The 14,869-nt window shown below is 39.9% G+C and overlaps 1 protein-coding gene across 2 annotated transcripts in view; it reads right to left on the reverse strand.

The window, feature by feature from the left end:
- Window positions 1-493: 493 nt before the first annotated feature.
- The window catches only part of LOC139480322 (putative ferric-chelate reductase 1), a 38,003-nt gene continuing 23,627 nt past the window's right edge, over window positions 494-14,869 (reverse strand). For both annotated transcript variants that reach the window (XM_071263377.1, XM_071263376.1), the window contains exons 3-16: window positions 14,308-14,468; window positions 13,474-13,565; window positions 12,677-12,782; window positions 11,122-11,322; window positions 10,521-10,628; window positions 9,774-9,939; window positions 9,355-9,477; window positions 8,395-8,510; window positions 7,861-7,947; window positions 7,349-7,417; window positions 6,531-6,630; window positions 5,884-6,030; window positions 5,586-5,656; window positions 494-5,167 (exon numbers count right to left, since the gene is read on the reverse strand). In XM_071263377.1, coding sequence (XP_071119478.1) covers window positions 5,075-5,167; window positions 5,586-5,656; window positions 5,884-6,030; window positions 6,531-6,630; window positions 7,349-7,417; window positions 7,861-7,947; window positions 8,395-8,510; window positions 9,355-9,477; window positions 9,774-9,939; window positions 10,521-10,628; window positions 11,122-11,322; window positions 12,677-12,782; window positions 13,474-13,565; window positions 14,308-14,468 — 1,640 coding nt within the window. In that variant the 3' untranslated portion in view covers window positions 494-5,074. The remainder of the gene's footprint in view (window positions 5,168-5,585; window positions 5,657-5,883; window positions 6,031-6,530; window positions 6,631-7,348; window positions 7,418-7,860; window positions 7,948-8,394; window positions 8,511-9,354; window positions 9,478-9,773; window positions 9,940-10,520; window positions 10,629-11,121; window positions 11,323-12,676; window positions 12,783-13,473; window positions 13,566-14,307; window positions 14,469-14,869) is intronic.

Raw genomic sequence — 14,869 nt, forward strand, 5'->3', positions numbered from 1 at the left:
CACCCTTGCAGAGCGAGACTGGAATTCTGGAGTTACATTTTGGCTGGACTAACAAGTCTATGCATAGTCCAATCAGAATTAAAAAAGTGCAGATTTCGGTCAACTGCAGGATTTGCAAAGCATGTGTACAGTCAACTGGGCATCGATAGGTATTTTGCAAATCTTTTCATGTTTTTAGTCAAGGTGCTCAAGTGATTTGATGCATTTTGTAGGGGTAGGACCCATTTTATTACAACATAGATCTTGATTGTCGATCAGATCCTCTTGACTGGACGCTGCCATTTTGTTTGAAGCAAATGCAAGTGATATGAGTGATGGAATCTGATTGGTCAGTAGGAGGGACATAGGAGGGACATAACTCGCAATAGCTACTGGTGGAGCTAGGATAGAGCCTGGAAATTCTAGCCTTGTTTGGCCAGGGTTGAAACTGGACTCAGTCAGTTAACCCCCTCACTCAGGAAGATGGGTACATAAAATGATACACATACATAAGTACAATAAAAGTATATTTATTCACTCAAATAATAAAGTAATTAGGATATTCTACAAGCCAAGGCTGAGTAGTGTTGTGTCAACAACGACACAGTATACAAGGTAGTACAAAGTAGGATTATCTTAACATGTAGTATCGGTATTGCAAGGGTAAATATTCAACAATACAACTCATAATGCATAATTACCATTGTGACAGCAATACCATAATGTACATACCTAACTTCCACTTATCTCTTCATAGTTCTATTTCCATCTGATATTACAAGAAGCAGGATGCCACAACAGATGGATGGAAAACTGATAGTGCAAGGCACCTAATGTATCTCAGTCAGTGTGATCATTTTCTTGGATATCCTAACTGTTATACCATATTTGTATCGGACGAAAAAGTATTAAAGAGCACCATTGTGAAAACAGATATAAATGACAATAAAAGCATAAACACTACAATCATAATCATTTCACCGCATGTCAATAGTGAAAACATTTTTTTATAGTGTTCAAGAAGATTTCATTCCCCTTATACGATAGAGGTTGCTGTTGGTAAATCTAATAAGTAATGTAATAAGTTAAACTGTCATTATTTATTCAAGCTTGAATTCAGTGACAAAACAATTTAACCACAGCTAGAAATGGGTCAAGATCACAACAGAAAAACTGAAAATATGCTAGCTAGATCCAAGGTTCCCATGTACTGGTTGGGTTGGGTAGGGCATGCTACAGAATATAACATGCAAGAGTAGATGTAATCATACGGCCACGGTACAGGCAGCCGATAAAACAACAAAACTGAATGAACATATGTTACATCAGAATGAAAAACAAAAATACATAGAAGACTGCAGGTACTGTGCACAAACATTCTAAATCTTGAGTTATAAGCGGTTGTTATGAAAGTACATGCAATATTGGATTGTTGTATTGGAATACAAGGTGTCATATTGGCTTGTTGTATTGGAACACCACATGTCATATTGGATTGTTGTATTGGAATACAAGGTGTCATATTGGATTGTTGTATTGGAACACCACATGTCATATTGGATTGTTGTTGTATTAGAATAGCACCAATCATATTGGCTGAGTTAACGATAAATATTGTGAACGCCATAATGCAGGTGACACTAAAACTTCGTAACAGCAAGTATTTTGCTTTAGTCCAGCACTGACGAAAAAGATGGGAGACAAGCGAAAACAATCTGTTATTGAGATCATGTCTTTGCTCATCACGTTACAAACCTATTATGGCTAAGCACTGTGCATCACTTGGCAGATGTTATCAGCATTACATAGATACTTTCATTCTCATATAACACAGATTCATTCTGTTTTGTTGCTTTATCGTCTGATAGTAGGAGTGCCTGAACATATAGGTCTCTACTTGTTGGCAATCTGCTGTGTGGGACATTAAATAAATAACACTCAACATAATACAAATATACAACAGTATTGTATACAGACACAAATAATTGCCGACAAAGCAGAAGTAAGAATTATGTACTAAATTCCTCTACCAAAATCACAATCAATTGGCAAAGCAAACTTTGAACAAAATTCATTGCATGTAAAAGGATTCCTTCCAAAAAGAGATATTTCCTGTCAGGTTGGATCCATTTTGCCAAAAGACTGTGACGAAAATGGCGGCAGTCAGAAGCAATGAACATAGTCACAAATATCAACTATTATTATAACGGCAAAATTGACTTCAAAATGATTTTCCTTCTTGTTATGGCATACTGTAATATATTCAACGTGACATACTCTCATTTATTCCCGGTAATTAGGTAATAAATTTTAACACTGACCTTTTATCAATTTTACAAACAATGATCAGCTTAAGACAATCCTACCTGAGAGGTGAGAAGTATTACTTTAACGGTCATTTTGATATTTGTGAAGAGTTGAATGCTAGCCTTACATCAATATATACAATGTACAAAGGTATGAATATGATACAAGGGAGATAATTACGACATAATCAACCATCTATATTACATGATTAACCCATTGACCGAGCAGCTTTTGTCAGACAGAGTCTGACCTACATCATCGGACCCTGATTCCCTACACAGAGGCCTGGCAAACTCAACTGAGAATTTCACAATTGGCCAGGATCTATGAATATCATTCTTGTATATTAAGCATGTGCTTATCAATACTCAATGTTCAAGCATCACACATTTTGTCTATTCACATCACCTTGGAGGTGACTAACGGAGAACACACATCAGATCTAAAATAGCATACCACTGTATTTCTCCCAATTTGAGAAAAATTCTGAATATTGAACACATGTCTCTCTCTGAAATATTTAAAAAAACAACTTACATCATATTGAACATTCCAATAAAAAATTGAAATGTGAAAAGTACCTCAATGCTAACGAATCTAAAAAGTATAATTCAGAATGACAGGCCCCTTCATTATGCTAAAACGTATGTCAAATCACAAGAACGGTATCTGTGTCATGCTGATGTTGCAATATTTGTGTCAGATGTTGACATCAACAGTTTAATGTGATCAGATCATCACCATCAGGGTACAGACAGATGAATGACCGTCATATAGCTAGAACTGCCACAGATCTATTACAGATTGAAATTGACAACATGATTTTTACGTGTTTATTCAATTCTACCGCTGAAGCTGATAATTCCTGAGAATATAGAGGTGTCACTTTTTCACGTCTCCAATATTCCTGTTTCTTCCTCTATCGACCGTAACAGACACTAAATTAAGACAATAAATGAAAACGGCCTAAATTTACATGAGGAAAGAAGGTGGCATGATGTATTACAACATATTCCTTAGAACTTTGTGATTTCCTCAGTTAATTGTAGCATGGAGCTATATTGGTCTTAGGGTCCAGTTAGTTTCTAAACAGGAACATTCTTAATCATGTACACAGGAATTTGTTTATATCAACCAATCATATTCTTGCACTGGAATGTGAAGAAATTCATACCCTTCACTAATTCTCTCCCTTAGATAAATGTTCATAACATATCTTGAGCTTAACAAATTGACATTCTCTGTAATGAGGCACACTGAGTTATTGCCAAGTAATCTCAATCACAAATGTACTGATTAAAATAAATACATTTAAATTAACAAGTGTTTGTTGATGGTAAACCTTTATGTTCACAGTCATTAAAATCAATTTTTACATCACTTTTAGAAACGTTGATACCACGCCATGGTATGATATAATCCTGGATGGTTTTCTGGTACCAATCATGGAATCAAACACAGATATTCAGGATGACAAGTGAATGCACTAACCCCTAGGCTAATACACAGCCCCATTAACCCAATAAAACAAACACTCAGTCAACCTAGGTTTTTCATAATATTATGTCTCAATGTGCCTCAGTCACTCAAATCCTACTAGTGTAATTACAGTGAAACCTGCCATAATAAAATGATATCAATTGCTGATAGCTACAATCCAGTTGAAGTTAATTTGGCATACATAGCACCATGAGACAATATTGTATGTTAGCAGTACAACTAGGCTACTGGCATACTGGAGATGTCATGAGATTCATGCATCCAGAGACTAACATACTATTTCAACACATCTCTAACACATTCACCTAGAGCCGTGATATGAAACAGAAAACAAAACAAACAGTAAATGCATATAAAACAAACTAAAAAGTTCAGAATTATAAGACTTTCAGAACAGATCTATAAACTTGATGAAAACACATTATTCACTGAATCCAACTCTCACAAGTTCATATCAGAGAGTCTTCAAAAATATTATTCAACAACAATTTCTCTACTGGAACAACAAAACTTATTGATTTCTTTAACATGATCATAATGCCACATTATGCAATAAAATATTCTGCTATAAAATAACAAATTTCCACGGATTTACAACATCAGAATCTTCAAAACTGAGAAAAAAGAAGTTACACAACCAAATCAAAGCTAACAATATCTCTTACGAACAGAATAGCGATATCATAAATCAAGCCCAGGCATGAGGTCATACAGTGGCATGTTGAAAGCACAAAGCTTGATGCAAGTTCTTGAGGAGGAGATTCTCTTGAAGTTTGTCCTCACCACAGTTCCAAGCTAGAGATCAGTGAAGCGTGCTGTCCACATGGCACTGCAGTGTGTACAAGGTGCATTGCTGGTGTGAGCAACAAGTTCATCACGTGTTGCTCTTATAACTTAAGTCTCCTTACTCACAGCATCACATTAATAGAAGACACGGGTTCATGATATTTCAGATCTATTTTTCCTGGTGTAAGGGAGACAACTCTTGTCTCTTTCCCCTTCCCTTTGATTGTGATAACACTGTCAACATGCTCAGATGATATTTGATCGCCTCTTTATGTAAAGGAGACAATATTTGCAAAATGAGCAGCAACTGGTACATTATAAAATCCTTGAAGTAAGAAAATTTGTAAGATACTTCAACACTTTTGAACATTTCTCTTATAATATGTGTCATATAATTATTATTTTCAAATAACAAAATTAGAAAGATCCTTTATGACATGAGTCTGTTCACAGTGCCACACATCAAGTTGTTCTGTCTTCCTCAGCAGCTGTAACAGCATGTCTAGCAGACTGCGATGACGATGATCATGATGATTGTGATGATAGTCGTCACAGTCAGGTGCAGCCACAACAACGACCTCTTGAACCGACGGCCCTGAAAGGAAAATGTGATCATCAGTTTCCACAACATCACCATGTACAATATCTACATTCCAGATGCATTACAGACTTCAGCATGTGGGTGAGAAAGGTTAAATACCACTTCTGTGACACCAGTGACCCGGGATCTACATGCTACTTGAGGCTGGTTCCAGGTCCTACATGCTACTTACAGCATGTTCTGGGTCCTACATGCTACTTACAGCATGTTCTGGGTCCTACATGCTACTTACAGCGGGTTCCAGGTCCTACATGCTACTTACAGCATGTTCTGGGTCCTACATGCTACTTACAGCGGGTTCCAGGTCCTACATGCTACTTATAGCATGTTCTGGGTCCTACATGCTACTTACAGCAGGTTCCAGGTCCTACATGCTACTTACAGCAGGTACCGGGATCTACATGCTACTTACAGCGGGTTCCGGTTCCTGGATGTAGTTTTTGGGGTTGTCTCTCTTCATTGCCTCGTACTTCTTCCTTCTCTCTGCAAGTCAAGTAAAGATGGTCATTAAAAACAAAATAATCAAGTCACAATAGTACCAAATGATAGGATAAATTTGCAAATTGACAGACCAGACACCAATAAGGACCTTACTATCTCATCTGGATGATGATATCTTATCTAGAGTTTGGAATACCAAACCCTGTACTTGTGAATGACCTCCATATATCATTTGTATACAATCTAGTTTCTGTAGAGTACACACTCACCCTTGTTCTTCTTGTGGGTGCAGCACTGGTGGACCTCGAGGGTGACCTCGATGATGAGATGGAAGATGACCCAGAACACCATGATCCAGGTGGCCCACCAGGGGATCATAGCCTTGCCGAAGTCCATACCGATGAAGATGTTGGGAACTGCAACAGGAGCAGAAAGGGCTACAGTTTCAGCTGGGTACAAACTATACAGCCAATTTGTTCCATTTGACCACTTTCTAAATGGCATTGTGTATTCATAGCCTTGAGTGTGGTTTGAGTGAGATGACACTGCTTTGAATAGTGTTTCAGTTATATCCTGGGATGCGAAGCTTGTTGTGTGAGGAAAGCTCAAAGCAAACCACAAACTGGGATTTAAACCCATGATCATAGCTAATGCATACATCTTATCAGCTTGGCCACCAGTGCCACCTGATGAACTCCCTAAAGGTAAATTCTAGCATGATGAACTTGTGCCTTTGATTTTACAGTTTCAGAAATTATTCATAAATGATACACATTAGGAAAGATGATTAGCTCTCTTAGCACAATATCATTTATTGAGTGATAACAGACTTAGTTGTCTGTTGTGGCAGTATGACCTCCAATCATATTAGATATTCAAAACAATATTATGACAGTGCAATAAAACATCAACTTACTGGCAAGGACGTTGGCAATCGTTCCAAAAGCCCAGTGGAACCAGTTGAAGACAGGCCGACACTTGTTGTCTTCTGAGGGTCGGAACAGGGCAATGATTGGCTGCAAATAAAAATGTACTTTTATAAAACATGATAATAGAGAGTAGATTCTACACCACATAGGCTCAAAGGAAAATCACATTATTACCCTTGTCAAGGGATCCCTGGAGAGCCTACAACCAAAGCTGCTTGTTAGGCAAATGTTGGGTACAAGAAGGTTAAGTCTATCATCAAATGAGAAGCCATGACATTTGATAACTCCACAGTCGAGCATTGATCTGCTCTCTGTCACCAGTGTTGCCTCACCGATTTGTACCCATGTCATATTAGACGTCTAGGAGCACATGCCACAACTTAGTGAGTGTGTCCTGTAGCTGATTTCAGGTTTAACATCGCGTCCAAGATTATTGCATTTATATAGCGACATGCAGGCACATGAGTGTGTCTGCCTGTACTAGTCCGGACTGATGCTGATTTTATAGTGCTAGCCTACTGAGATACCATACCGCAGTTTAACATGAAACCCCTTCTCAGACACGGTGGACTGACTCTGAGCCCACCAGTCCTTGTTTTAATGCTGAGCGCCAGGCAGGGTAACAAGAAGTACCATCTCTTAACTTCCTTTGGTATGACACGCCCAGGGATGGAACCCCAGACGTTCCGCTCTCCGAGCGGATGCTATACCACTAGACCACGGAGGTGATCAGCTGACATCAGAACTAATAATGGCAATCATTCATTCTGAATATTACCCAAAGGTAAAGGACAGTTATACTCACATTTATCAAGATACAGATGAATATAATAATTCCTAGAATAGGATGGGCCCTCTGAGGTAGGTCAGGAGTCTGGAAGAAAATTAACATTGTTTATGAATACAGCTTTCAATACATCTGTGGTATACCTTTGCACATATTGAAACTTATTTTTTATTCCAGTGGATAGAATACAGTTGAGAGTTGAGACAGGTATAGGGTGCTGGGAACCTGTTCCTTCAAGAATCTCCAGAGGGAGACAAGTATAGGGTGCTGGGGACCTATTCTATCCAGGAATCACCAGAGGGAGACAAGTATAGGGTGCTGGAGACCTATTCTACCCAGGAATCACCAGAGGGAGACAAGTATAGGGTGCTGGGGACCTATTCTACCCAAGAATCTCCAGAAGGGGACAAGCATAGGGTGCTTGGGACCTATTCTACCCAGGAATCACCAGAGGGAGACAAGCAAAGGATGTTGGGGACCTATTCTACCCAGGAATCTCCATGGAGGTCAAGATGAAAGCATGTACTCACCAGACTCCAGCCTCCTGCCTCCACGAAGATGAGAATGATGGCGATGATCACCACAAGGAAGGCCAAAGCCATCAGGTTGAAGTGGACCTGAATATGTCAAAGAAAACAAGATTGTTAATTTGGATACTGATTAAACTTTATTGCACCAATGATCTACTGATCATAGCATTGATCAAGCATGTCCAGAATAAATATTGCTACCTTAAAGATGACCTTTTCTTGGAACCAAGATGTCACAAATGATAATAACAAGAAATAGAACCAAATATTGTTACAATCCTTTCAGCCCCCATGGTAGCAAAAACCTCTTCAGCCCCTGGTTAATACATGTACCAAGTTTAGATGACAAATCTATCAAGGTTTTCAGGTTAGGCTCCAGACACGAAATACCGATGGACAGACGGGCAGACAGACTGACCACATGATGACTATATCCCCCCGCATTATATGAAATATTACACATTCTATCCCATTACTCTGAGGAACATAATCCATCATTTTTCGACCATACATAGAGCATTGTTGAATACTGACCACAAACCAGTAGCGCTGCTCGAAGAACCTCTTGTTGGGCCACATGGGCTTGTAGTACTTGGTCAGCAGCAGAGCAATGGAGGAGCAGAACACGAAGGCAAACAGCATCAGGCAACCTGGGCAGGATGACAATACATGAGGTGTGACATCTCAATGACACCAAATCCTTAAATACTTCTCATCAGCAGCACTGGTCCAATTATTAATATATTGTTACTGGATGGTTCTTTCTCTATATCAAATGTTGAAAGAACTGCAGTATCTGATGAGAGTTACAAATCTTTTAAAGAGGGAGCAGATATATAGACACAGGATTCCTCAAACAACACAAACAACATTCTACTTCTGTAATTTCTATTATCAATGCAATGATAAAGATTGTCATTATTCAACATGTAATCGAACAATTGTGTACTTACATCAGATTGATAATGTCCTTAGTAATCCAACAAAGACATTTCACAATGTTACTAATATCCAGTGAGTGAGTGAGGCTGGTTGAGGTCTGCTTTGATCAGTGTTTCAGTCACATCACGGTGTGATGTGGGATGAAAGGCCGAAGTGATGCAGGTGAATTGTTTGATTATTTAGAAGTTGACGGATGACAAAGCAGACACAATTAGGCTAACAACTTCTTTATTTACTGTCAAGGCCAGTAAATAAAGACGTTATCCACAAATTGTCTCTACTTTGTGATGCAGGTGGTCTATGTTATATTAAATATATGCTGTGCGTCTGTGAGAGAGATTTGTCAGACATTTGCCACTCTGGGAAACCCACAAGCATGGTCATGGTGCTGATAAATCTAGAAACAAACTCAGCAAGAACCTTGGTTCCAAGCCAATGATCACAGGTTCCTGGCAGGCCCAAGGATGCAACCCTGCACAGCGAATTGCAGTGCCTAACACGACTGGGCCACCCATGTCTCACTAATATCCAATGAGACATCTTGGTACTCACCATGGGCCTTGACCAGAGGATACCTGGCTCTATCATGGACATCGGGGATAGTCTGGAGGGACACCTTGTAAGGGGAGACAACTGGCAGCTGATGTTCCAACAAGCCATGGCGGAGCTTATTCCCTGAATTATGAAAATAGTCATTATTTGTTGAATTGTAAACTATCCTTAATCTTCATATTATAGGGTAGTTAACTGAATTGGCATTTCTTCCGAAATAACAATTTATCCACATTTACAAGTAAGGGACACTTGCAATGTTGTGTTTATTACCCAAGAAATTCAGCATTTAAGTTCTTTGAAGATAGGTACAATTTCTTAGAAGATGATCATGATCATATATATATCATAACAAAAATAACTATAAAAATATGTATTACTACTCATACACCTCTAAACCCCCTGTGTAGACTAGTTACCTTGTACGGCATTCCCTCTGGCAAGAATGATATGCCATTTGTTGCCCGTGAGAGCAACCACTCGACCAGTGCTGTCCTTGTTGTATTTCCTAATCTGAAAGCGACAGCGTATACGTCCATTGAAGTGGGAGCCCTCCTGGAACACCAGTGCCTTGTTGGTCAGATACTGCAATGAAAAGTCAAGATGGATTCACTTAACTTACTCCACACTGTAGCTGCAGTCAGTCCTTCACATGCTAAAAAAAGTTCCTAATATTTGTATTATCTTTTCAACAAACTTTGGTTAATATGCTTCATGTTTGTTTCAAACATATTTTATTGACACATATGGTCAATGGGATTGGGCAAAAGTTACCCAACTTAGGTGGCCCTTTCCCTAATGTATTTGTACAGGATTTGATTATACATGCACAGCGAACCTGAGTGTGCACCTCTATCTGTTATAGGTATTCTAGCCTACAGCCAATAGAAGGGGCTCAACAAGGAACACCATTGGTTACTCAAGTTCCTCTATGTGAGGAGCAACTGATATATTTATTTGTTTGTTTGTTTGTTTGTTTGTTTGTTTGTTTGTTTGTTGCTTCACACTGCACTCAGCACTATTCCATCATATGAAGGTAGTTTGTAAATAATTGTGTCTGGACCACACAATCCAGTGACTGACATCATGCGCATCCATCTGTGCAATTGGGATATGATGACAAGTCAAACCAGCACATCTGACACCAGAAGGGGCCTGTAATTTACCTCTGGCAGATTCCGGTTCTGCTTCTTGCCAGGCTCATTGTAGGACAGGGAGACCTTGGTCTGGTGGTTCTCCGAGTTGTGCACACAGTCCATCACCATGTCGTCACCCTGGCAACAGAAACATCATCACATCTTACATTTCCGTCTTAATGAAAAAAAATTCCTATGTAGAATTCCATAGTGCTAGTATGAAATAACAATTTCACTTCATGCTAAAAAGCACCTATTTTTTAACTTGTCGCTATCACGCAAAATGACATCAAAGGTAAAGACAAAAATATGGCACTTGGTGTTTACTGTCGTATATAAATACTATAATGATGGTGGTCCAGAAGCTCTTCCATGAATGATATAAGTTAGATTTAGTTCAAAATATTATTATATGTGCTTCGGTGAAATCTAAAATTTAATGTCCAGTGAGAAAAAGGAAGTTGCTACCTAGCAACTTCCAGTTCAGCATAGACAGCGCTTACCCTAGGCATCCAAAATCTACCTCAATGGAAACTCAAAGTCCATGCTTGAGCGTGATAAGCATGACACTTAAGGCATTGAGTTGGTCAGTTACCCAGGACGTGCACTGCCCCAAAACCCACGTACATACCATGTATGTGTCATTAGAGAGAGCCAGGGAGACCCATCTGTCATCCAGCCCGTCTGTGTGGGCGCCGACCTCGAAGGTGATGTGGGTGCCGTGATCCTCCCAGGTGGCGATGTATTCACAGTACAACTCCCAGCAGCCATGGGGATATCGGTAGCAGCCCTTCTGCTTTCCACAACCAGCAGAGTTGATGGGATCTATGATCTGAAAATATCATATGAATCGGGTATGTATAAGAGTCACCAAGTATCATTTCTGTGTTCCATTTCCTCACACACTGTTGTTATAGTTTGTCAATGACTGATATACTTGCTGTCATCTATTATCATTATGCAAATGAGTCATATCCCGCTATTTGTTTGGATGTTGCTTATCGCCTCACTCAGCAATATTCCAGCTGAATGACACCAATCCATTGACCGGGCTTGACAATGATGTAATGAGCATACCGGTAGACACGAATTTGGCGCTGTAGAATGCACTCATTATTATCATTATTTATTAGTTAACATCTACAACCTTTTGTTTGTTTGTTGCTTAACGCCACACTCAGCAATATATATGATAGTCAAGTCAGGACCAGACAACCCAGTGATTGATATCATGAGCATAGATCTACGTAATTGGGACACAATGACATACATCAACCAAGTCAGCAAGTTCGATCACCTGATCCCATAAGTCACCTCCTAAGACATGCCTGGGTTGCTGAAGACCAATACTAAACCGGATCTCCACTGGGGTATTCCAGAGTGAGACAACAGACACAAGCTGCACAAACTGTTACTGTTTTGGGAATCAAACCTGGGCATTTGTTGTGACACATTATGTGAGTGTGAGCATTGATTTTCACTACAGCCAGTCATATTACAGCTATATCTCAGTAGCCTGTAAGTAATCAAGGCTGGAACAGACAAATCAGTGGTTGATAGCATGAGCAACAACTCACACCTACATCACAACTGTCATCCCTATTCAATATTACCTCTTACGAAAAAGCATGGCATAATCACACCATTAACATGAAAGTAAAAGCAACAAAAGAAAATTGAAAAATATGAAAGCAAACGGCATGAACACGGGGATAGATAATCCTGCATACCAAGTGTTAACTGTGGGTGGACAGTCGGCAGAAATATGCAGCGGCAGTTTTAATGATACATGGTTTTTACAATTTTACTAAATTTCATCTATATATTTTCAGGCTTGACACAAAAACCTCATATAACAACAGGTAGATACAATATGCCTTCTTTCTACCAACATGCGGCATAATTCAGATCTCTTCAACATTTTTAATCAACATGGTGATGACCAAATGGATTCCTGTAAATTACAATCTTTGCCCAGACAAGAAGGGAGGTAACTCTAAATATGTTGACACTCCAACAAGACACTTTGTCTTAAGTGGCATTAAAAAGCATCAACGAAGACAGGGTTGACTTACGGAATGTAACTTCTTAATAGTTTTAATGAGATGTTTCGGCAAGGTGCTAGTACATTTATTACGTTTATCAAGCAAAGACAATTTGGTTTCAACGATCTTGAGTGTACCTACTTGTGGCAGAGGTGCTTTGGTTGTCGGTGGGTCAGCTTTGGGGTCAACAATCATCTGTGACTTTTCTTTGGCCCAGTATGTATCATCATCAACGACAAATGTAGCTCTGTAACAATACAACAGGATTAGTGGAAGCACAACCAATGTAAACAGAATCAAATCCGTAGCTCCAAATCAGGTTCTCCAGAAGCTTGTTAAATCCACAACATCATTATGATAAGCTCCATATTAATATCCAATTGACTTCTGTCTCCCACACAGTGAGGTGAGGTGAGGTGAGGTGAAATGGTATTTAACGTCGCGTCCAAGATACTTTTATAGCGACGTGCATGCACGTGTATGTGTGTGTGTGTGTGTGTGTGTGTGTGTGTGTGTCTGCTTGTACTAGTCGGGACTGATGCCGATTTATAGTGCTAGCTCACTGAGATACCATGCTGCAGTTTAACATGAATAACCCACTCAGACACAGTATACTGACTCCGAGCCGACCAGTCCTTGTTTTAGCCCCTTTATGACGAGCGCCAGACAGGATAACAACAAGTACCATCTTTTAACGTCTTTAGGTATGACGCGCTCGGGATCGAACCCCGGACCTTCCGCTCTCCGGGCGGACGCTCTACCATTAGACCACAGAGGCGGTCCCCACACAGTGAGTGATTGAGTGAGTGAGTATGGTTTTACACCGCTTAGCAATATTCCAGCAATATCACAGCGGGTAACACCAGAAATAGGCTACCGGACCGCTCATCTCCCACACAGACCAAGACAAATGTCAAGCTGAAGTTCAAAGTCTGTACCTGAATTCAAGATGTCCATATCTTTCTGGGGACCTCCATGCCAGTTTCACCATCCTCTTGGCGTCCATGGTGGTACTTCTCAGAGCCTCCCCCTGAAATCAATCACACCCAACACTTGATATGCATTCCTTCTGGACCTAGATGAACTGCCTACCTAGCACACTGTATCTCCATGTCTTGATATGGAGGCAATGATAAGACAAACATTATTGATAAATATAGTGAATCTAGACTCTGGTACAGGCATAAAACTATTCATTCACATGGCAGAAAAGCATGTTTAGGGAATTAACCACACAAACTGTAATCCACAAACATTGGTTCATATGTTTAATGAGAACTTCACTTCACCTTCACAAATCCATGTCAGGGTATACCACTTGAAAAAGTTAACGAACCCCCACAGCTGGGAGGCTGTATCGCAATACGAACCAGACGTGACAGACTAACTAGTCATATGAATGTTTGTTTGTTTGCTTAATGCCGCACTCAGCAATATTCCAGCTATATGGCGGCGGTCTGTAAATAATCAAGTCATGACCAGTCAATCCAGTGATTTACATCATGAGCATCGATCCACACAATTGGGATACGATGACATATGCACCAAGCAAGTCACCGAGCCTGACCACCCGATCCCGTTAGTCGCCTCTTACAAAGAGCGTAGTCGCCTGTTACGACAAGCATGCGTTGCTGAAGACCTATTCTGACCCGGATCTTCACGAGTGCATAGTCATATGAAAATAATCAAGTGTTCCTTAACTTCGTTTGTGTAGCATATGTGAGTATTGACAATCATAGATCTCTTGGAGAAGGCAATCTTCAGTGACTCACATCTTCCTGGTTATTGAGGCAGTCTTTGGCTACAGGCGTCCCGTCCACAGCATCCCATTTGCCCACTGCTTTCCTCAGCTGGTTATCTGACCGGTAGTCTGTGGCCCATGCCACAATCATGAAAGAGCGGAAGTATGTGTCCCCTTCAGCTGTAAGATTCACTGGAAACAGAGAGATCAGAATCATTCTGTGCTTATCTTTCAGTATTCTTGAATGGTCTCATCAAGATGGGAATGTCACTCCTATCTGAGAGGTCCTGCTCAAAGAATAACTATTTTATATATTATATGATTGAATATTGACTATGATTAGAATTACCTCCAAGTGATATTCAAGATGATTCGGTTGCAGCGCAGTTTTCAATTCACATCGCTGACCTAAGGCCTTCATAATACTTTTGTCACATGCAACCTTTTCGTTCGTTTGTTTGTTGTTTGACGCCGAACTCAGCAATATTCCAGCTATATGACGGCGGTCTGTAAATAATCGAGTCTAGACCAGACAATCCTCCAGTGATTGACATAATGAGCATCGATCTACACAATTGGGATACAATGACATG

This window comes from Haliotis cracherodii, unplaced genomic scaffold, assembly GCF_022045235.1.
Source record: "Haliotis cracherodii isolate W230 unplaced genomic scaffold, xgHalCrac1.p SCAF_4, whole genome shotgun sequence".
NCBI classification, from domain to species: domain Eukaryota; kingdom Metazoa; phylum Mollusca; class Gastropoda; order Lepetellida; family Haliotidae; genus Haliotis; species Haliotis cracherodii.